Below are 24,115 nucleotides of genomic sequence, written 5' to 3' on the forward strand. Positions count from 1 at the left end.
AGCCGAATTTTTACGAATCAGGAAAAGCAGTCGCTCGGAAAGCAAAAGACTCAAGTTCGTTTCCCGATTCAGCGACATCGGACCGATATTTTTCTCGGCTACAATACTTTAGGGGGGTTAAATGGGAATATAAAAAAAAAAATTTCGTTTTGAGATTTATTCCTAAATAAAGCCTTAGCAACGGACCAAGCAATCTTCGTGCTCCGTGCACAATTAAGAAGTCATAGCGAAAAATTAATTTTCGCTATCTGACGCACATACATCCGCATTCGGCTCGTATAATCTATTTATTTCAAATTTATACATAATGTAATGTTTATGCTATGTTTTTGATCAAATACGTTGCAACAAAAAAATTACTACAATATACGGACCGTATATTAGGACACAAAATTTTACATGGTCCCGATAAAATACAATGCATTCACATCGGCTTTTTCTAAACTGTCTTGATACACTACGGAACATGAAAAGTATTATTAAGACCGTCCAGCTAAAAGCCGAAGGTCCCGCTAAAATACGTTTCAATAAAAAAATGGTCCAGCTAAACTACATAACATAAACATATTGTATATTTGTATTGAAGAGTAATTGTTTATTTTTTATTCTTTTCTCTAAAATATAAAATATATAATTATAAATGTAATAAACAGTTATTAACACATACAAAAGAACACATATCATATTATTACTTAAAGAATACATATCACATTGCTACATGTTTTCTAGTTTCTGTACTAATTTTATGTCAAAAATAAATTTTTTTACAAGCTGATTGTGTAAATTAAGAGATATACATATATATGTATACAAATATATAATATAAAAAATATTTGACAACGCGTATCAAATAAAAAATACATATTGATTGAATTACCTGTAACAAAAATTTGTCTATTATCTTGCAAATAACCATTCTTAAATTAATTATTAATTATAGAAACTTCATGGAGGTTTTTAATAATTAATAACTAAAAACTTTTTCGTGATTGTTTATATTGTAGAAAGTTTTTGTTCAGGACTTAATCTACATATATTTTATATTCGATACCAAAGATACTCTGTATACATATATATGTAGATACTGTATGTGAATATTTATTGTAAAAATAAAATTAGAAGAGGACAGTACTTTTAAGAAGTACATTTATGAAGAAAATAAGTTGCATATAACTATTACATATGTACTATTCTGTTATAATTTCATTTCGTTACATTTCGCAAGTAATAGAAAACAGACTTTCATATAAATTCATTGTTATATGTATGTAGCAAATTGTTTTATATTTGATACTACCGTCAAATCTTCTACGTGTATATTTTAAAAATAAAATTAGATGAGAACAGTACTTTTAAAAAGTACATTTATGATGTAAATAAGTTGCATATGACTATTACATATGTACTATTCTGTTATAATTTCATTTCGTTACATTTCGCAAGTAATAGAAAACAGACTTTCATATAAATTCATTGTTATATGTATGTAGCAAATTGTTTTATGTTTGATACTATCGTCAAATATTCTACATGCATATTTTAAAAATAAAATTAGAAGAGAACAGTACTTTTAAAAAGTACATTTATGATGAAAATAAGTTGCATATAACTATTACATATGTACTATTCTGTTATAATTTGATTTCGTTACATTTCGCAAGTAATAGAAAATAGACTTTCATATAAATTCATTGTTATATGTATGTAGTAAATTGTTTTATATTTGATACTATCGTCAAATCTTCTACGTGTATATTTTAAAAATAAAATTAGATGAGAACAGTACTTTTAAAAAGTACATTTATGATGAAAATAAGTTGCATATAACTATTACATATGTACTATTCTGTTATAATTTCATTTCGTTACATTTCGCAGGTAATAGAAAACAGACTTTCATATAAATTCATTGTTATATGTATGTAGCAAATTGTTTTATGTTTGATACTATCGTCAAATCTTCTACGTGTATATTTTAAAAATAAAATTAGAAGAAAACAGTACTTTTAAAAAGTACATTTATGATGAAAATAAGTTGCATATAACTATTACATATGTACTATTCTGTTATAATTTCATTTCGTTACATTTCGCAAGTAATAGAAAACAGACTTTCATATAAATTCATTGTTATATGTATGTAGCAAATTGTTTTATATTTGATACTACCGTCAAATCTTCTACGTGTATATTTTAAAAATAAAATTAGATGAGAACAGTACTTTTAAAAAGTACATTTATGATGTAAATAAGTTGCATATGACTATTACATATGTACTATTCTGTTATAATTTCATTTCGTTACATTTCGCAAGTAATAGAAAACAGACTTTCATATAAATTCATTGTTATATGTATGTAGCAAATTGTTTTATGTTTGATACTATCGTCAAATATTCTACATGCATATTTTAAAAATAAAATTAGAAGAGAACAGTACTTTTAAAAAGTACATTTATGATGAAAATAAGTTGCATATAACTATTACATATGTACTATTCTGTTATAATTTGATTTCGTTACATTTCGCAAGTAATAGAAAATAGACTTTCATATAAATTCATTGTTATATGTATGTAGCAAATAGTTTTATGTTCGATACTATCGTCAAGTATACTACGTGTATAATTATTTTAAAAATAAAATTAGAAGAGAACAGTACTTGTAAAAAGGTACATTTATGATGAATATAAGCTGCATAAGTATTATATTTGTACTATTCTGTTCTAATTTCATTTCGTTACATTTCGCAAGTAATAGAAAACAGACTTTCATATAAATTCATTGTTATATGTATGTAGCAAATTGTTTTATGTTCGATACTATCGTCAAATATACTACGTGTATAATTATTTTGAAAATAAAATTAGAAGAGAACAGTACTTGTAAAAAGGTACATTTGTGATGAATATAAGTTGCATATAAGTATTACATAGGTACTATTCTATTCTAATTTTATTTCTTTAGATTATAATCTAATTCTAATTATTCTAACAATAAGTTATAAAAACATACTTTCTTATAAACTTATTGTTATATTTATCAAATAAAAAGAAACATTTTGTCAATAATATCAATTGTGATATTGCATTTGTACTACTTATGTTAACTTTATATCTACATCAGCAAATAAAAAATAAACTTTCTTCTAAACTGATTATCTTTACATATATAAATGTACATATGTATATGTATATATATATACTGCACATACATATGTATATTAGCTTTTATTGCACTTCATATAGTGCTATTTTTCTATCAGTCTTGTATTAAATTAAAAAATAAACTCTTTTAAAATTATTTTTATTTATATAATATGTATGTATACGTATATATATGTATACTATTTTTATTGCACTATATGTTGTACTTTTTCTAACAGCCTTCATATTTTTGCAATAGTCTAGTAGTCTTTTCAATAAGTTTTCTAATTATTTTTTTTCCATTATATTATAAACGATATGTAGCATCAAACTAAATAAATATTATCTAAACAAAATAAACGTATTAAATGATATACGTATCATTAAATAATAAACATTATATAAACTATAACAAGTCAAAACTATGACAACTGTATATAATTATGTTTAAATTTTCATTTGCTTCATTTTAATACGTTTTTGGTTGTGTATCCATGTTTTAATCACAGGCACGCTTCGATGTCCCAATGTATCAAAATGCTTTTTAATCAATTTTCCAATTTCATTGAATGTGGGTAATTTGTTGTCAGTGGAATTTATATAATGACCAAAAGCATCTGTAACGATACGTTTTTCATTTTGTGTCCATCGACTGCGACTAGATACTGGAAATATTAAAATATTTATTACATATATATACACATTATACATAATTTATATAATTTTCTAGATTTACATATAATATTTAATTGACGTTTTATAAAATATATCAAGTTTTATATTTACAGAGTATATGACGAAAAGTTTTGAATTAAAAATATACATGTAAATTAGGTCATCCAAAGCAAAAAGTTTTTTATTTCGTTTTGCAAACTATGCAAATTTCAGAGTTATTAATTAAAAAATTCTTAAAGCATTCTTTATACATATATGGTTAAAACTTAAAATTTTTCGTGGCTTGCTAAATAATGGTAGATGACTTTTGTTCATAATGATCAAATCTACATGTATACTTTTTACTCAAAACTTTTCGGTATACACCTTAATATAAATAGAAATATATATACAGAATGGATTTTTTGACAGTGTAATCAATCCACTGGAACATTTCAGAACTCCTAAGTTTAAGACAAAAATGTTTCAAGTAAGAGTTATTTGATGTTGAAATCATCTGACGGTGATCTTTATTTGACTACATGAATCGAAGTCCTGAGGGTTATATTTCAAGGTCCTCTTTATTTTTTTAAATAAAATCACTATAATTTTATATAAATCGATTTCTTCTATTTTGCATAAAAAGTTATGAGTGGGATGACCATAAAGTGATTAGTTTACAAGATATTTTGTACTTTATTGTACTTTATTGACATAATTTTTCATCAACTATGAAATATCTTGTAAAATATTCATTTTCCGATACTCTTTCCTCAATACTTTTATGCACAAAATAATAAGAGAAATTAATTGGTGCAAAGAAAACACTGTTGTTTTCAAGAAAAAATATATAGCTTCTAGTTACAAATAACATATTTAAAAAAAAACTACTATGTATTTTCTTTACACCAATTGACTCCTATAAATAAAATATAAAATCATAACCTTTGTACATATGTATATTATTATTGCAAAATAATATTTTACTTACTCTTTTTGTTTTGTTGAAAATTTTGTAAACGACGTTTCTGATCAACCACTGTTTTCTTAACATTTATCATGTTTTGATCATTTTGCATATTATCATCTAAATGACTAGTATCTGACAATATATCATTCGATGATGGTTCATCAACATCTTCATCTACATTTACATTAACAGAAATTTACATTATATTTAAGTTAACAGAATTTATAAATTCTATCATCGGTATTTATTGTACGATGTTATATGTAAAACTGTTTTAATTTTATCTTTAGATGCTGTAAACGCTGTTTTATTGGCTACATATCATCTGAAAATAAACTTAAGACAGCCTTAAATATAAAATCAAATTACGAATGTGCTCTTATATCAAGAGCAAGAAACCAATATGACCTTAAGTTTTAAAATTCATTCCTTAATCACTACTTGACTAAAATGTGATCTAAAAAAATAAATTTTATTTGTGAAAGAATAAAGTACCTTGTTGAAAATCTCGAATGACTTTTCTAGATGCAATTTCTTCATTAATTGTATCATCGTGAGTTTCTGTAGTCTTCGCTGTATTTTCAACATCTGAAAGTTCAGAGTCAGAATCATCATTACTATCACTTTCATTTATATCGGCTCCTTGTGCGGCTTCCAGATATTGAGATATTTCTAAGATTTCTTTTTCAATAACAGGTTGTCTATAGTGAGATAAATGAATTTTATCGGCATGGCCCATAAAATTTGCAAGCGTTGAAACTTCATTTTCAGATAGATTATAATGAACACAAATTGTTGCTATATGCTTCCGTAATTCAGTCGCACGAATAGTTTCTGGATTTTCTGCGCCACTATCTACTGCATATTGCCGTAATAAATCACACGTTAAAAGATATCGGTGTTTATCTTTTTTAAGCGAAGGAAGACCAAATAGGTATGGATTCTTCGAAGAAACTTTTGCAGCCTTTCTATGCTTTAAAATCATTTCGATGCAGTCTCTTAATTCTTCTGTTAGTAAGACTGGTACCGTTCGTCCAAGTTTACCTCTGAGGGTAAATCGCACATATCTTTTAGCAATTTCTTTGGCACGTGCTGAAAGTGCTTTATATATGTCGTTTGTCTGATAATTAATACCTTGATACGCCTTATAATCCTCGATTAACGTCCTTTGTATCTCTCCGGCTCTACGACGATTAAACACTTGTACTGAAGTCAATGTAGATTTAGTAAGGGAAAGCCATGCATCATAGGAGAACTTTTCTTTCAAAAAATTGTAAGCTGTTTCACGTTCTTGTTTTAGAAAATTATGAAGCTTAATAATATCTGCTTTACAGGGTAACGTAATCTTTTTACGTCTTAGATTTCTACTCATTGTTTCTGATATTGTTTTTGATATACGTGTTGCAAAATCTTCGGTAAATACTTTCAAAAAGTCTTCAGCACGTAACTTCCTTTCCTCGTCTTCTTTTCTAATACATCGATTGATTAAAAATTTACCCACTTCTTTTATTAAACCTCCAAGTCCAGAAGCCAGTGAAGGAGTTTTGAAAAATTTTCCACATAAAGATAAACCGGCTAACGTATTAATTGCTTCAATGCAAGTATTGCTGTATCGGGGGAAGTAAATGGAAGCAAAATCCGTAATATCAGAATTTTTACATTTTATTACTTGAAGCAGGCGACCCATCCTTCTTAATTTTTGTCTAATCAATGCATCATTGTGTTCAGATGTTTTATATTTTTCGCACTGTTGATTACCAAATGCTATTACTAGTTCGTCGTAACGGATATTTCTTACTATATCATCTTCTCGTAAAAGTGGGAAAACTCGTAATCTTAGAGCATTGCTTGCCTCATTATGTATACGTCCAATTATTTGTCTTCCTAAAATTGATATTGATCTACTATCTTTAACTTTAATCATTTCTTTAATGCATCTTTGATAGTGATGTCTGCTTGTAACTTTTAGAATGAAAGCTTTACATTTTGGACATACGACGTATTCAGAAGGTATCCTGTTGTATTCTTTCTTTGAACGTCTTTCTACTAATAATTCACCATCATTTCGTGCACAATCGGTATTAAAATAGAAATCTCCACGTCTACGTATCGTTTCTAAGATCTTTCTTCGTTCCCTTTTGGCATGTGTTTAAATTTTTGAACTTCCAATTCATTTGCATGTACTCTCTCAAGATGACGAGCTATTTTGCTCTGAAACGTATTGCAATACATACAGAAATGCTTCTTGTTTCCTACACCAACTGATGTAACAAACATTTCAGTGTCATCCCGAGCACATTTCCCAGATACGTTTAGTGACATTGATATGTCTAATCCACTAGAAGTATTTGCCGAACTGTTAGTTTCTTTAGCAAAAGAATTTCTTGTCTGATTCATCACAGGTTGAACGAAACTTTCATTAGACGAAGTGTTTGATGGTACGTAAGATGGATCCTCATCGCTAACATTTTCAATGTTGTCTTCCATAGTATTATTATCAAGACATGCTAAAAGAAGAGAAAAATATGCATGTTAAATAACAAAAAAATTATAGATTTGTTAATATATAAAAAATTATACAGAATGTTTCGTTAAAAAAGATTCACACAAATATTTCAGAAACTTTGTTATTTTAAAAAGTAATTTAAGTAAAAGTTATTTGTTGTTGAGAGAGTCATCTGATGGTAATATTAATTTGATTTTACATCAAAATCCAGATGTTATTTCAAGATCAACTTAATTTTTTAAATCACTATAAATAATTTTATATCGATTCCTTCTAATATTTGGAATAAAATTTGAAGGATAATATGATCAAAAGTGAATAATTTGAGATATGTTGTACTTTAATATGACAATTTTACATAAACTATAAGTTCTCGTAAACTATTAACTTTTTGGTCATCCTACTCTCATAAATTTTTATACCTAATATTGTAAAAACTTAATTTATATAAAAAAATTATAGTGAAGTCCGTTTAAAAAATTTAAGTTGACCTTGAACTAAACTTCTGGATTTTGATCTAAAGTCAAATAATGATCATCAAACGAGTTCCTTAACATCAAATAACTTTCACTCGAAATATTTTTTAAGATAAAGCAAATAAGTTTCTGATATATTTGTGTATATCTTTTAAAATGGGTTACTCAGTATGATCCATATTAGTTAACGAAATGCTAGACGCCAGTATAATTGCTTTTCTAATTTACTTTTTATTTATTATTTTATTTATTGGTTAAACCTTCATTGAGATTTCCAACGTCATCCTGAATGCCTATATCTGATATGTTTAATGACGTAGATGACATGTTATATTCTTTAGTAACATACTTTGTTGTCTCATCTACAGATTGAATAAAATTTTCTTCTGTGTTTGATACATAAGGTGGATCCTTATCATAAATATTTTTTGAAATGTCTTGTACAATATTATTATTATTGAGGTATGCTAAAAAGAGTAAAGAATAGGCATTAAATATCATAAAAATTATACATTTGATTTTAATATATTAAAAAATTGATATTAATATATAAAAAAATTATATTATTTACATCAATAATTAATAACACAAGTTGACGATTTAAATTTTTTTTGGACTATCTCAAATAAGCAGAATATCTTAAAAAGATTTTTGCACGATGAAATCAAATTCAAATTTGTCTATTAGACGTAATACTTTTGACTAAAATTTCATCGAAGGTTTGAAACAATGATTTTGAGGAAATTTATAACATTATAAATAATAACAAATAATTTTTAGCGCTCTGCTATGTTAAATAACAAATTTAAAAGATGGTAATCGGCGACACAGAGCAACCACGAATGTCAGTGCGCGAAGACCGCGAAAATTTTGATTTTTCGCTGTCTTATACCTGTACACAAGGCACGAAATTTCTTAGCAATATATCGAAGAATTATTTAGGAACAATCTCTTGGTTTTCGAGATCTGAATTCCTACGTTCCTTTTACCCCCCTAGAGTGATGTAGACGAGAAAAATATATCGGTCCGAAAAAGTCGGCTGAATCGGGACATTATAAATAATACTTTCGCGTGTGGCATTGATGAAATTAAAAAAACTTCTCTTTTAACGAAATTAATAAATTCGGTTTCAGCGCGCAAATATCCTTCAGGTTTACTATATCCAGTACGAGATAGTACGAATAAAATAAAATTTGTTGGCTTGTGTAAGCAAATACATAAAAATTTAAATTATATTGAAAAAGATTATATAAATCAGTTATTTTTTATATTCAAATTTAAATAACAGAATAAATTATACAAGATCGCATCTTGTATATTTTCCGCTTTTACATTGTGTTATTGCAATTTACTATAAATAAGAAGTCAAGAACGATGGAAAATTACTTTGATAGATTGATGATCAGATGTATCATGGATTTTTCGTCCTCTGTTGAAATTGGTTTTCTTTGAGATATATAGCTTACTTAAACAACATAGGATTAAAGAGAAATTTAGAATTTGCAAAATATCTAAAATAATTATTTTATACAGTACACATCTGCATCGTGCATGGAATGTATAACAAAATATATTATAGATGTTATATATGTTAAAACTTAAATCAAGTATAAAATTTTTAGGTGTACAATAAAAGAAATGTTAAGAGATAATTATATTTACCAAATATTTAGAGATGTATTTTACATACAAGTAATAATAGCTATTATAATTATATTTTAAATATAGAGTGAGTGAGCAGATTTTTAAAACATAATTTGTGTATATTTACAAGAAAATTATAATTATTTTGAAACAATAACATACCTGTAGTGGAAACAGGTGCACTTATTTCAGAATGTTTAGACATTTTATCTTCTACAATGGTGGGTTCAAATAAGTCGCAATCTTCATATACTTCCAATACATTGCCATGCCAGTTACATGAACGTTTATCTAAAATTATATATATCATTTCACAATTCATACTAAAAGATAAAAGTAAAGATATAAATATACTGTTAATCTATAAGTAAAGAAATAAACATATTATTATATAACGAAAGGATCCACTACAGCTAAGTATAACTTTTTACAAAAGAAAAACTATATAAAAAATTACGTAGAGAAACTAAAACAGAGTTTATTTTTACAAAGATCTAAATCAATCAAGTTCAATGCAAAATGGTACGGATGTTCTGACATTAACATTCATCGATAATCTTTAGATGTTTTTTTTTATATAGTACAGTCAATTAAGCGATAGAAAACAGACCCATAGATATCTATTTCATTTTAAGAGCAGGCTGAATAACTCAGTGCAGTTTAAAAATAATTTTGTAATTTATTACATACCTTCATCGAGATTTCTAACTTCATCCTGGATATCTATGTCTGATATATTTAATGACGTTGATATGTCAGATATATTTAATGACGTTACTATGTCTGATGTATTCAATGACATTGATAATAGACTAGAAATATTTGCTGAGCTATTAGTTTGTTTAGCAACAGAACTTGTTGTCTGATCTATCACAGGTTCAACAAAATTTTCACTATATGATTTATTTGATGATACGTAAGATGGATCCTCATTGTAAACATTTTTTTCAATTTTGTCTCCCATAGTATTACTATTAAAAATTCCTACAAAAGGAAAAAATGCACACTAAATATGACAAACATTATAGATTTTGACAAACATTATAGAATATTATAGATTTTGTGCTAATAAGTAAAAAAAGCATGACATTTATTCGTGTAATTAAGTATTAATTAAATACATTATTTCAATTAAATTAAGAATGAAAAATTTTATTTAAATACACATAATTAGTAATCTAATTTGCATGCAGTTATAGAAATTAAATTTCTTTTGTAACCTTCATTGAGATTTCCATCGTTATCTGTATCGTTATGGACATTTTTGTGTGGTACATTTATTGACGTTGATATATGTAATCGATTAGAAGTATTTGTTGAATTGTTAGTTTGTTTAGGAACAGAATTTGTTGCCTGATCTATCACAGGTTCAACAAAATTGTTATTTGATGAATTATTTGATGATTCATAAAATGGATCCTCATCGCAAACATTTTCACTACTGTCTTCCATAGTATTACTATCAAGACATGCTAAGAAAGAAAAAATAGTTATGAATATAAATATGAAGATAGATATCTCACAAAACTATAAATTTTGTTCTAATAAGTAAGAAAATATGACCACATTATTCGTATCATAAATTATTACAATAATTAAATATATTAGCATTTCAATTGAATTAAGAAATATTAAACATATATACATATATATAACATAAACTAATTATGACATAACTATGACTAACTATGGCATAAGAAATATTGAGTTATTTAAATATAAGGCTGCTTTTGCGAGAGAATGATCATGATCAACTGCAGCGCAGGATTAAAATAAATCCAGATTAAATTGATCAATTGCAGTGCAGGATTATTTTAATCTGTATTTTAAATCTATCGCAAAAGCAGCCACGATGATTAACAATAATAATTTGTAGTAATATAAAATAAACTAAACAAATTATTTATTCAAATAAATTCCACCTTACCTTCTTGATTCTGGATTTGCAGCAAGTTTTGTTTTTTGTGCACGTTGGGCAAAGTAACACGATGTAATATAATTTTAGGTACACACAGGTTAGTTAAAGAATGCTTAATATCATTAAGTACAGTAATATTTTCTGTAATAAACAATAGAATAAAAGATTTTCAAATAATAATAAATTAATGATTGAGAGAGTGAGAGAGAGAGAGAGAGAGAGAGAGAGAGAGAGAGAGAGAGAGAGAGAGAGGGAGAGAGATACGACAAATCAAATAGTTTATTTGGCTATTTCTAACCTCTTTTATGATATATGCATTATACATATACTTACTATGTTGTGCTATGATCCGACAAGTATACTTGACATTTTTATATTTTGCCACACATTCATTTTTATTTTTTTTAACGTTTTCTGATTTACAAATATGATAGATCCCATCATTGAATAACACGAGAGCAAACATTGTGTATGTTTCTTAATACATAGTACGATACACGTGGCAATATCTATATATTCCTTTTCCTCCTTTTTTATAAGCACCTATTTTTATTATATTGTAATAAATGGTATTGAGAGTATTGAGCATTGTTATAAAACATTTACTAATGTGATAAAGAAGTGCATATGAAAAAAAGAATAAAAAAGAATGTAGATATTTCCGCGTGTACTATATTTATGTATTAAGAAACACACGCAATGCTTTTTCTATTTGTTTTATAACAATACTCAAAATAATTGTAAATTAATTACCACTTCAGACACAAAAATTTATTAAAATCGTTATCTAATTATTAGATTACCTTCATATAATTTTCAACAAACACTAAATGACCGTTACCACCTACGATGAGATATCTTGTCTCTTGTCTCTCGTCGGTGCCGTTACTAATTTGTTATTAAGGTCCGGTTTTCATAGACCGATCTCAGAACCTATGTGAACTTGGCATCCGACTTTAAGGGTGCCGTCCCATTAAGCACGGATCGGAATGACGGATCGGATTCTGCTAGAGAATTCTAGTAAATTCTTGTTCCTGCTGTTCCTTCCGATCGGAACGCGTATATTTCCTCAATTCCGGACGGATCGGGCATGTGTTTCTGACCGCCGCAAGTATTAAAACGCCGTTGTATTGGAAAAACATCATCAGAGTGTGTTTTGTTTTATTCCGAATTGTCACAATCTACATGGTGTGCGTGCTGTGCATCTCAACAAGAATTTCGCATGTAACAACAAGCTGAAATTCTATCGAGATGAGTACCAACAATCATCAAAAAGGACCGGTAATAATAATAAGAATATATAAGATATTAAATAGACATTGTTATTATATTCATTAATTATTATTATTCAGAACATATCACAGAATTATGTTTGCGTATTAATATAGGTTATATGATTATAGTTTTGTTTGTTTATCAAAGAATACCTGAAATTACACCTTTATTGAAAAAATGTATGTGGAAAACCACGTCGACAAACTATATAGTGTAGCCATACTTTTTTCTATATTATTATTGAACTTATTTGAACACATATGTCGATTTTGTTTACAATGTGGTTTCACCACATCATTTTTTATATGGTTTTTATCGCATGGTTTTCAGCACATGGATTTTTCAATACGGACAACATATCAGGGGCTCGATTCTTGAATTCATTTGTAAGAGAAACGTATACGCAAATTCGGCCCTTACAGAAAAGTTGCAAGTTTATTGGCTATTGCATGCCTTTTAGCTAATCAACTTGCAACTTTTTTGTAAAAGCCGAATTTGGGCATACGTTTCTCTTGTGAATGAATTCAAGAATCGAGTCCCAAATATTTTGCGGTTCATGTTACATATGTGTTCATATTTGCAGGCTGTAAAATGCGGTTATTGTGGGTGGATAATGTTCGGATCCTGTGCGCAGATTGTAGCCCATGACTGCTTCAAAAACTACGACGAATGTATCCATGTTATCGTTGTCGACGAGAAGGGGCGTGCTACAATGAGTAATTTTATTTGCAAGCAAATATTTTTCAACATTTGTCTGCAAATATTAAATAACATATTCAACTAATTTATATATAAACAGGAGTGAAGGAAGTAGAAGAAAGTACGCTGAGAGACGCACCACTATCACAGAATAGCAATGAGTCTACTCCGTACTCGGCAGACATCACGAGATGCTAATTGATGCCATAGAGCAGAGACCAGGTCTATGGAATCAAAAGTTGCCAGTTCAAAGGCGAAGCCCCTGTATACGAGGAGAACTGTGGGATGAAGTTTTTAATAATCTTGGTAATATATGATCATTTTACTTCGTTTTATGTATTCTTGAATGTATATTAATCTGCACTTGCAAGTGGACTAATGTACGTTCGTATTCATATAAACGAGCTGAATTCGTAATTTGAACTAGGGATTTTCAGGTTTTAAGGATATAACGTGGATGAAATCTCGATGGACGTACCTGAGGGACTGCTATTCAAAAGCTCGCAAAAAAATGAAAGGTTACGTACGCAGCGGATCGGGTGCGGAAGCGGGGCATCCGCAGAAAAGTACATTCCGCTTCTATTCAAGAATGCAATTTCTAGACGAGGCTGCACAAGAAACCCCGTACGTAACAAAACTTGTTTATATATAGGCTTTAGAATATGAAAAATGTACATTTTTCTTACATATTATTGTTCAATTGTAGTACAACGAACTCTCTATCACGGAACATATGTAATAATGAAGATAGTGCACTGAGCCTGAACAATTCGGAATTACAGGAACGTAATGTGTCTTCTCCAAGAAGTTGTAGCACGCCAGACATTCCTGAAGGAGCAGGAAGTTCAGACGATTGCAGACCCCCCAAAAAAAAGGGTGAGCCAATTTTGAATAATTGATAATCGACACATAGATTTTCATAATTAATTGATAATCTTCATACTTTTCATAACACTTAATAAATTGTTATATTGTGCTGATTCTGCATAAAAATTTGTCGCACTTTTGTAATAGTCTGAAATTGATCTTTTTATTGTGAATATTCTTATATTTATACCATTTTTTTTTAGTATAAAAATGTAGGAAAATTCATTACTTTAAATGTATTTTGTGTTACAGCAAGACAGTCTGACCCCGATGTGCAGGCACTGCATAATAACATATTACAGCAGTTACTTGGCGAAAATGCGCCAAAGAAGGATGCAGTGGACAGTTTCCTGGAGCAGATGGGAGATATCCTGCGTAGATTGAGCTATCTCCGAAGAAGGCAAATACAAGTAGAGTTGCTGAATCTCGTTCACAGGGCAGAAGACGAAGAATTAGCGGAGGCGGAACTTCAAAGACGATAAATATTTTGTATTATTATCATTACCTTCATTTTATCAATACTTATTATTATTATTAATTATTATACTTACATTACATAATAATAAAATAAAACATTTATTTCTATAACATAAAAAACATTTATTTCTATTTCAATAACACCTGATGTAATTCATATTTATATTTGGGTCTGAAAGAAATTAATATTTTGTTGTTACATTACATACATTTGTATGTAAAGTTCATTGAAGTGTACAATCTTCTTATATTTATTAATAATTTTTAGAAAAAAAGTAGGGTTTCTTTATTGTCTTATAATACATAATAGAAATTTAATACTCATTGTTTAGAGCTTTTTTCCACTGCCAATCAAGTGGGTTCGAAGTTTCAAAATACGTAGCAAAGAAATTTCTAATTCGTATAGCCTCAACGTTCCTTCGCGCACTGTAATTACGTACATTTTCAATTCCAGTCGAAGTTACATTTCGCTCATTGCCACTTAAAACAGAATAAGTTCTTTCCGTTGGCTCCAATTGAAGTTCACGTTTCATTAAAAAATTATGTACAACCGTTGCAGCTTGAACGGCTATTTTAGCCGTTGAAACGTGAGCGATAATTGGCCGACGAAAAATTCGCCACCTTGCCGCTAGTATCCCAAATGAACATTCTACAGTTCTTCGCGCCCGACTTAATCTATAATTAAAGATTTTTTTTGTAACAGTTAAGTTCCCACTTTGAGGGTATGGTCGCATCATATAAGATGTTAGTGGAAATACTTCGTCCCCTATTAGGACATATGGAAATTTGAATCCGCTACTATCCAAATGCCTGTCCGGAGGCAGTTGAAGTGAATTCGTATGCAATAGACGAGCAAGGTCACTACTAGCAAACACACCGGCATCGCTACGCCTCCCTTCCGCTCCGATGTCCACGATGCTAAAGCAACAATTCGCATCACTCACGGCAAGTAGGTTGATGCTGTGGTTGCTTTTGTAATTGTAGTAGGACGAGCCACTATTCGGTGGTGCCTACAATTAACAAAAATACAATAATGTTAGATTTATTAAAAAATGTACAAAAAATGGTTGTATTAGATATGTACCTGAACGATAATGTGCTTCCCATCTATAGATCCAATGCAGTTTGGAAATTGACAGATTTCCTGAAATTTGTCAGCAACCTGTTGCCAATTTTCAACGGTGGGTTGCAGAAAAACTTTATCCTTCAAAACCTCCCACAATGCAGTACAAGTCTCCTTTACAATTTTGGATGCTGTATTGGATGCAATACGAAATGCATACGAATGAGATGCTAAACTGTCACCGGATGCTAACCAGCGCAAAGTCAGCTGCAATCTTGTACGAGGTGATATTGGGATTCGACAAACTTCTTTTTTCTGAATTCGTGGTCCAACTAACGTTAGCAGTTCTTCAAATATTTTCGGAGTCATTCTGAAGTAATTGAAGAACTTTTCACGATCGGTTATTTGCATCTCAACGACTAAATTGTCACTTGCACCTTGTAAATGCCTCATTTGGTGCGTGAACATTGGCTGTACCCAGAATTTCCGTTTCTTTCTCGTATTTTCCTGCTTTTGCAATAAAACGATGTAACCTAAATACAGCTTTCGCATTCTCTCGAACACCGATACAGCATGCCAAGTTGGCAAATTGTTCGCCGTTCGCAGTATTTTTAACATAACTAGTAAGACTGTTTTTTCATCCATCGTTATATGTGTTTCAAGATGTTATTTTCACACACGTTAAAGTTAAAACCGAAAGTATTATTTACGTTTTTTTTCATACTTTCTCTCTCATCTCATCACGCATGTCAGTTCCGTTCCGTAATAATTTTCTCTACCAGTCCCACTGAGCAAAAACGGAACGGAATCCTGGTTACAAAGTATATTTCACTCTTAAATTCAATATTTCAGAATACTTATAACAATATTATCGGCGAGATAATTGCATAAATTATGTGTGTTATTGCTTTAATCGCATCAAAATAATGAAATATCGACGATTCAAGCACATTTACTTGCGACCGATGCGACATTCCGTTCCGTTTTTGCTCAGTGGGACTGGTAGAGAAAATTATTACGGAACGGAACTGGGAACGGATCGCTCAACTCTAGTAAGAAATCCGATCCGTCATTCCGATCCGTGCTTAATGGGACGGCACCCTAAGAAAATGTATTTTTTAGATATACATTCGATTAAGGATGTGTAGGAGATACAATCGGAGACAAAAGCACCAACACTATTCATCTTATAGAAAATCTGTACATGTTATAAGAAATCGCTATAGTTTAATTGCCTAAAGGTGCCTTTTCATGCTGACGCTAGACGCTGAATTTTAGCGTCAAAAGACGTCATCATATGATCAAAATTGACGAATTGGTATTTTTATTTTTGGTCATATGACGTCTTTTGACGCTGAAATTCAGCGTCTAGTGTCAGCATGAAAAGGCACCTTAAGTTTAGTTTTTAGTTGTTTCCAGAGTTGACATAACGAAATGCTCAGAAATCGGAGAAAAAGCCAGAATGTCAACAAATTATTATTATTTTGTTCTAAATGATTTAGTAAATGCTATTAAAATTTTGCAACATTATCCCTTAAAAATGCAATTATACATGTAAAAAATTTTGAAATACATGGTACCATTTTTTCCATATTTTTAACGTAATTTAATCGATCATAATAATGATTTTTTATAAGATTATATGTAAAATTAGCAAAAATTTAAATTATAATAACTTTTAAATAAGTTAGTAAATTAAATTCAAATTTTAACATTAGCTTTAGTATTAAAGCGGAAACGATTTATATAATTTTGATGAATTTTGTTCCATTTTTAAATGTCTCCTATACATCCTTAAGCATTGTTTGTACCTGTTTGTACCGTCTTTGATTTCGTTTGTACCCGAAAAATTGCAAGTTATAAGAGTTAAAAAAATCGTCAGCATCTCATTTTGAGATATCGTAATTTTTTTAATGCAGGTTGATTCAGCATTATTTGTGATTAGCATTATTAAGAAGGTGGAACTTTTTATCCAATAATTGCTCCGTTCCGCATACAGAATTCATGCACGCTATCCGCTTCATTCTCGACTCCACGTTTTTTATGTTTAATGAAAAAATTTATCAACAAACTTTCGGTACACCGATGGGCTCACCACTGTCCCCCATAATAGCAGATATTGTTCTCCAAGACTTAGAAGAAAAAGCATTAAAATTATTAAATTTCACTCCATCCTTCTATGTAAGATATGTCGATGACATAGCACTAACTGCACCCACGGCTTTATTAGAACATGTCGTGAACGTCTTTAATTCATTCCATTCACGACTCCAGTTTACGATTGAGATTGGAGACAATGGAAAACTAAATTTCTTGGATGTCACGCTAATTTTAAACAACAATAAATTGATTTTTGACTGGTATCATAAACCCACCTTTTCGGGACAATACCTTAATTTTATTTCGCAACACCCACTATGTCAAAAAAGAGGCACTATCATAGGTCTAGTCGACAGAGCCTTTTTACTCTCTCATCCCAGTTTCCATCAAAGAAATCTTACAACTATAATTAATGTTTTGCTAAATAATAACTATCCTTTAGATCTGATTTTTATGACCATATATAACCGACTCAAATATTTATTCACAAACCACTCAAAAAACAAACATAATTCACATGAAGAAGTCGAAGTACAAAAAGAGGGAAAAAAATTTTTCACAATACCATACGTTCCTTCTGTCTCAGAACGTTTCAAAAGTTTAATTAAAAATCTGGATGTGAGACTTTCCTATTGCAGTCTAAATAAACTGAATCGTTTCATCAAAGTAGTCAAAGATCCGGTACCCATTGCTTCAACTAGCAAGATTGTTTACAAAATCGAATGTGAAAATTGCGAAGCTTCGTATATTGGCCAGACAGGTAGACAGTTGCGTACGAGAATGAATGAACATCGTAATCACATACGACGTAATACCTCGGTTCTTTCTGTAATTACCGATCATAGATTACATTTAAATCATGACTTTAAATGGAACGATGTAAAAATTTTAGATAGAGAACCACATTACAATAAACGCCTGATCTCGGAAATGTTGTTTATTAAAAGACAGAGCAATGGCTTAAATTTACAAACAGATACAGAAGGTTTACACGAAGCATATAACAACACAATAGACGCTTTACCAAAAATTTGAATTTTGTACTTAACGTTTGTATACATTACATACACTCATTTAGAAAAACATTACATGTTTATTATACCGGGCTTCAGTATAAGTCGAATCTGCGTACGTGAACAATGCAGACACGGGGGACTTGCCTTGTGATCTATATAGTCTACTTAAAATTATACATTACGATATAAGGAAAAGAAAAATGTGATTATACGACATCGGAGGATACACATAGACACAACATCGCCATGTAAGTCTCTCGCTGTAACTGGGAATGTATCGTTAAATTTGTGTCTCTATATACATATAAATTACACAGATATACAGGCTCTTGAACATGACATCGAGCATATATATGGAGACACAACCTAAGGATGACGTGCATACCAGGGAACCCGTTAGATTAGACTTTCTAATGTAATTGACACGCGCGAATCATCCGTTTAACAATTAAGTATTATGTAAGTTTGAAAACCGTTAACATCGTAGGGACTTTAGATTAAATTTATTGTATCAGTTAGGTATTGCGCTGAGGAGAGTCCAATAAAAGGACAGAAACGTTCGCGAATTTTTATATATATGATTTATTTTGAATAAACTAAAATGTTTGCGCCTTAATTACTGCGCTGGTTCCTTCGCCTTTCTTTGTAACACATTTTAATTTCACGGAACCTTTATTTAATTATATTAATTATATTGTTAATTCAATAATTATTAATTATTGTACTTTACTTCTAAATAAAATTGTTAAATATATTTTAATTTCGACTTACCCATACATTGGAACTTTTGATTTATATTTACTTGATTTACAGCCTTGTACAAAACAATAAACAACCATTTTGTTTTTTTAATTATTATATTAATAGATAAATTTTAATTTTTTCGTTAGTCGGTTTTTGTTAATTGTTAATAATTGTAAATAAATTCTTTGCTTCTCGAGATAATATGCACTTATATATGTAACACCACGAGAGTTGATAACTGACAAAATGGAGCGTTAAAAGAGAATAAGGTCAAAATCGTTCGAATCACGATATATGTAGATCGTTGACACAGATCAGCTGAGTTGAACATAACGCGGTGAGATAGCGAAAATTAAAAAAACGTAAACACAGCGGATCTGTATATAATAAGACATTGCGTCGGTTTCCTGAGAACGCTATTTATGGAATACATATTTAAAATACAAAGAAATATAGCAAGATGTTAAAAATAACAAATGATAGAAAATAGACAATAAATTTGATATTGCTCAATAATAAATAATGATAATTTAAATGTTTTAACAGTCATTATTCATTCAAGTGTAAGGTTCTGTGTACAATAGAAAAAATATTAGAAATAAATTCCGGTAAAAAATGTTTTATATATAATCATACATAACAATATAAAATTATATGGAAATATATAAAATTCTGTATTATATATAACTATATAATTAATAGGCATATAAAATTGTATATAATTATACATAAACTTATATAGAATTTTATATATTTTTATATAATTTTATATTATATATATAAAAAAATTTTACCGAGATATTAAATAAGAATAGGTATTATTTTAAAATAATAAAATCGAAAAAACTCTAATATATACAATATATGTATATTTTATATATATATATATCTTTAAAAAAAGTTTTTTAAAAAAATGTTTCAGACAAAAATTTTATGACTTCGTGGAGGACATAAGATGGTACTATTGGTTTGACCTTGGATAGTCATTTGAAGGTCACGTAAAAGTTATCTTCAATTTCTTAAATGGAACTCCCTATTTTTATTACATATTCTTGTAGCTTATCTCGAAAGCTTTCCAAAACACTATAATAAAATGTTCTTCTGTTAAATATTTTTCGAGTAAAAGTATTAAGGTAAGATTACTGAATAATTTATAAGATCTTTTGTATTTTATGTAAAAATACTATATCTTTCAAGCCTCATAACTCGAAAAATACTTAACGGAAGAACATTTTATTATAGTGTTTTTGTCTCGAGATAAGCTACAAGAATATGTAATAAAAAATAGAGAGTTCCATTTAAGAAATTGAAGATGACCTTTACGTGATCTTCAAATGATTATCCAAGGTCAAACCAATAGTACCATCTTATGTCCCCTTCGAGGTCATAAAACTTTTGTCTGAAACATATTTTTAAAAAACTTCTTTTGTAGATATATATTTGCCTGTTAACATTAAAAAGACTCACTCTGTATTTATATAATGATATTTGCAACTACTTTCTTGATATGCTACCATTTTATTATTTCTTTCATGATAATAACTATTTTCTTCCTACGCTACCATCCTACTTTTTCAATAAGTACATAATTATTGATATAAGAAAGTTAATTATTTATAAAACTAATATAAAAAGAATAAGTAACATAAAGAGAAATAAGGAAGCAAATAAAAGGTAATAAATAATGCATATATGCAGATAATAGGTAACATAAAGAGAAATAAAGAAGCGAATAAAAAATAATAATAATAGATATAATGTACGGATAAAAGTCATAAAGAATGTACATTTTTAATATCATAGCACTCATATTTATGAGTGCTATGATATTAAAAATGTACATTCTTTGAAAACTATTTAGTTTCATTTCCTTATTTATATCAATAATTATACAATTATACAATATATATTATTATATTGAAAAAAAAATAGTAGGATGGTAGTATGTAACAAGAAAGTATAATTATTATAATGAAAGAAATAGTAGCGTAACAGATAAGTAGTGCAAATATCATTATATAAATATATATTTATGAAGGAAATAGCAAGATTTAACATTTTATGCAATACTATTTATGTATACAGGGTTTTATGTATACGGGGGGTATCCAATTTTAATCTATCCCTCGTAACTTCGCAGAGAGCGGTCATAGAAAAAAATGCTTCATACAAAAATTTTTTGACTTTGAGTGGGACATAATAAGATGGTGTCATCGGTTTGATCTTGGATAGTCATGTTGTAACCGTAAACACTATGACACAACCACGACCTAAAAACCCACAAAAGAGGACGCAGAATCAGCATTTCGAAAGATATAGCGCGCGCCTCGAAATCGAAAACGCAACCGATTGCATACACGCGTTAAGACATCGCGACACATTCGAGATCGCAAAACGCAGACGATGCAAAACCGATTGCATACATGCGACACATTAACCGAAAAACAAAACCTACTTTCGGGTAATATAAGCGCGCCTGATTAACTCCTCGGGGCCGTATTCCGAACCGAAGAAGACAAGTAATTAAATATAATCTACTGCGAGGACGCGCTGCGATTCGATATACCAAAGAATTGTACACGTGAGTTGGAATAAACTCTTCTCTTGTGACCAAAGTGTTCTGTTCACCACCCTCGACACTCGGATTCCCAACTCCTAAGACGAACGGACCCCTCACAGTATCCTACAAATCCCGTTGTACCCTGAGAGGTACAACAGTCATTTGAAGATGACATGATGGTCACCTTTAATTTCTTAAACGGAAACCCTTATTTTTCAATACATGTTCTTGTAGCTTATCTCGAGAGCTTTCCAAAACACTTATAATAAAATATTTTTTTATTAAATACTTTTCGCGCGAGTTATAAGACTTGAAGTTTAAAATATTTTTTACATGAAATACAGAATATGTTGTAAAATATTAAGTTTTTGGTAATCTTACCTTATAATACTTTTATGCACGGAATAATGAGACCTATCAATTGATGTAAAGAAAACATATGTAGTTGTTTTAAAAAAAATTATATAATTTGCAACATGCAACTGCGTACTTTCTCTTAAAAGCAACTATGTGTTTTCTTCATACCAATTGATTGGTCTCATTATTCCGTGCATAAAAGTATTAAAATAAGATTACCGAAAATTGAATATTTTACAAGACATTTTGTATTTTATGTAAAAAATATTGTAAACTTCAAGCCTTTATAACTCGAAAAGTAGTAGTGATATAAGACCGGTTCTAACCCATGGGGTTCCGAGGGGGGTGCGGGGCGCGGGGGTATCTCGAGGCGCGGGGGCTGACGTCATGCGGGGCGGGGGGATCTTGGTGGCGTGGGGCTGACGTCACGCGGATGGAGGGGATGTTTCGACAAAGAAGGGGGAGTTTTCAGAGTGCAATATTTGTAGATGATATCTTTACGACTTTTTTATGAGGGATCTTAGACATTTTCCCAAAAAGGTATAGAACAAGTGCCGATGCCCGGTTGCTCAAACTTGTCAACGGAGCGTTCTAGAGTCCATTAAAACTATGTTTTTTTTTCATTTTATGTCCATAAAATCATTAGGATATTATGGAAAGGAATGATGATTTTAGAGCCGACGCTGCGACGAACATGTCGAAACGTGATTTAATAGGCCTCTACCTATTTGCATTGACGTTCGGCAGCTTTGTACCCTCGCGGAAAATCTCCCATAAAACGGCAGCGAAACATCTTCCTTAATATTTTTTAAGGAAGAATGCAACGTATCGGCGCCAACGTTTGGCTGCTCGAATTTTTTTTTCTAGGAAGACGCGATAATTTTGAGAGGGTTGGGGGTTGAAACTTATGGAGAGAGTCTGTCTCCGCGACGTTTGTCATAAAGTCTTCAACGTTTGTGCAGTTAAGTACAGTGAAGTTAAAGTGGAAAAATGAATTTTGAAAACATTGAGCGTCATGATGATCGGCCCAGGTGGGTCGATATGATATTTCGCGATGATCGACCCAGATATCACGACTTGTGGTATGATTCGGAGCGTGAGGTGCATATTAGATGGGTGCGGATAGGGCGGGAATACGACCGCTATTACAATGACCAGCTGTGGGGTGACATGGAGGAAGATTACAATGAATGGGACGATGTGTGCTGCCTCCGCAAATTGTTCGGTGAGGAACCGTACCCTCCTGAATCTGTCAGGGAGGCACTATGGGTATAGTAAGTACCGCTATTTTTTATTTAAAAAAAATTTTTTTTAAATAATTAATAAAAATTTTCTGTTATGCAGGAGTCCTGCCTGGTTACTACCGCAGTTGCCGCCACCGCAGTCACCGCCACATCATTCGCATTCGGCCGCCCCACCATTATCCAGCCACTTAAATTTCATATTTTTAATTTTATATACTTTTTTTTATTTTTGAATATATATATTTTTCTTTTCATATTTTATATTTTTATTTAAATAAGATAATATAAGGTTCTCGATAAAATATTATAAATCCTAAGTAATTCTGGGCAAATAAGAACCAGTGCCGGATGGAAGGTGCTTTATAAACATTTCTAATAGTGAAATTTTCTTTTTTATTT

At 30.0% G+C, this 24,115-nt stretch overlaps 3 protein-coding genes across 5 annotated transcripts; 1 reads left to right on the top strand and 2 right to left on the bottom strand.

The window, feature by feature from the left end:
- Window positions 1-3,509: 3,509 nt before the first annotated feature.
- Window positions 3,510-6,859, bottom strand: LOC145938558 (uncharacterized). The gene is made up of 3 exons (XM_083042275.1): window positions 5,266-6,859; window positions 4,792-4,944; window positions 3,510-3,811 (listed from the first exon to the last, which is right to left on the bottom strand). Exons 1-3 carry the CDS (start codon window positions 6,692-6,694, stop codon window positions 3,594-3,596), a joined length of 1,800 nt encoding a protein of 599 aa, XP_082898401.1. The 5' UTR covers window positions 6,695-6,859; the 3' UTR covers window positions 3,510-3,593.
- Window positions 6,860-6,885: 26 nt separating this feature from the next.
- Window positions 6,886-12,083, bottom strand: LOC145938638 (uncharacterized). Its single transcript, XM_083042410.1, has 7 exons — window positions 11,648-12,083; window positions 11,324-11,455; window positions 10,617-10,868; window positions 10,087-10,380; window positions 9,559-9,687; window positions 8,013-8,219; window positions 6,886-7,277 (listed from the first exon to the last, which is right to left on the bottom strand). The coding sequence occupies exons 1-7, from the start codon at window positions 11,778-11,780 to the stop codon at window positions 6,886-6,888; spliced, it is 1,539 nt and encodes a 512-aa protein (XP_082898536.1). The 5' UTR covers window positions 11,781-12,083.
- Window positions 12,084-13,173: 1,090 nt separating this feature from the next.
- Window positions 13,174-14,704, top strand: LOC145938307 (uncharacterized). 3 transcript variants are annotated; one of them, XM_083041803.1, is made up of 5 exons: window positions 13,174-13,305; window positions 13,389-13,594; window positions 13,726-13,912; window positions 13,995-14,164; window positions 14,408-14,704. In XM_083041803.1, exons 2-5 carry the CDS (start codon window positions 13,480-13,482, stop codon window positions 14,635-14,637), a joined length of 702 nt encoding a protein of 233 aa, XP_082897929.1. In that variant the 5' UTR covers window positions 13,174-13,305; window positions 13,389-13,479; the 3' UTR covers window positions 14,638-14,704. The 3 variants fall into 3 exon arrangements, with proteins under 3 accessions (XP_082897929.1, XP_082897930.1, XP_082897931.1); XM_083041804.1 differs by lacking the exon at window positions 13,174-13,305 and having other exon boundaries at window positions 13,343-13,594; XM_083041805.1 differs by lacking the exon at window positions 13,174-13,305 and having other exon boundaries at window positions 13,420-13,594; window positions 13,716-13,912.
- The last annotated feature ends 9,411 nt before the right edge of the window (window positions 14,705-24,115 follow it).

Source organism: Prenolepis imparis, unplaced genomic scaffold, assembly GCF_030444845.1.
Source record: "Prenolepis imparis isolate NDT839.2.m4 unplaced genomic scaffold, iyPreImpa1.0 SCAF_7, whole genome shotgun sequence".
Taxonomy (NCBI): Eukaryota; Metazoa; Arthropoda; class Insecta; order Hymenoptera; family Formicidae; genus Prenolepis; species Prenolepis imparis.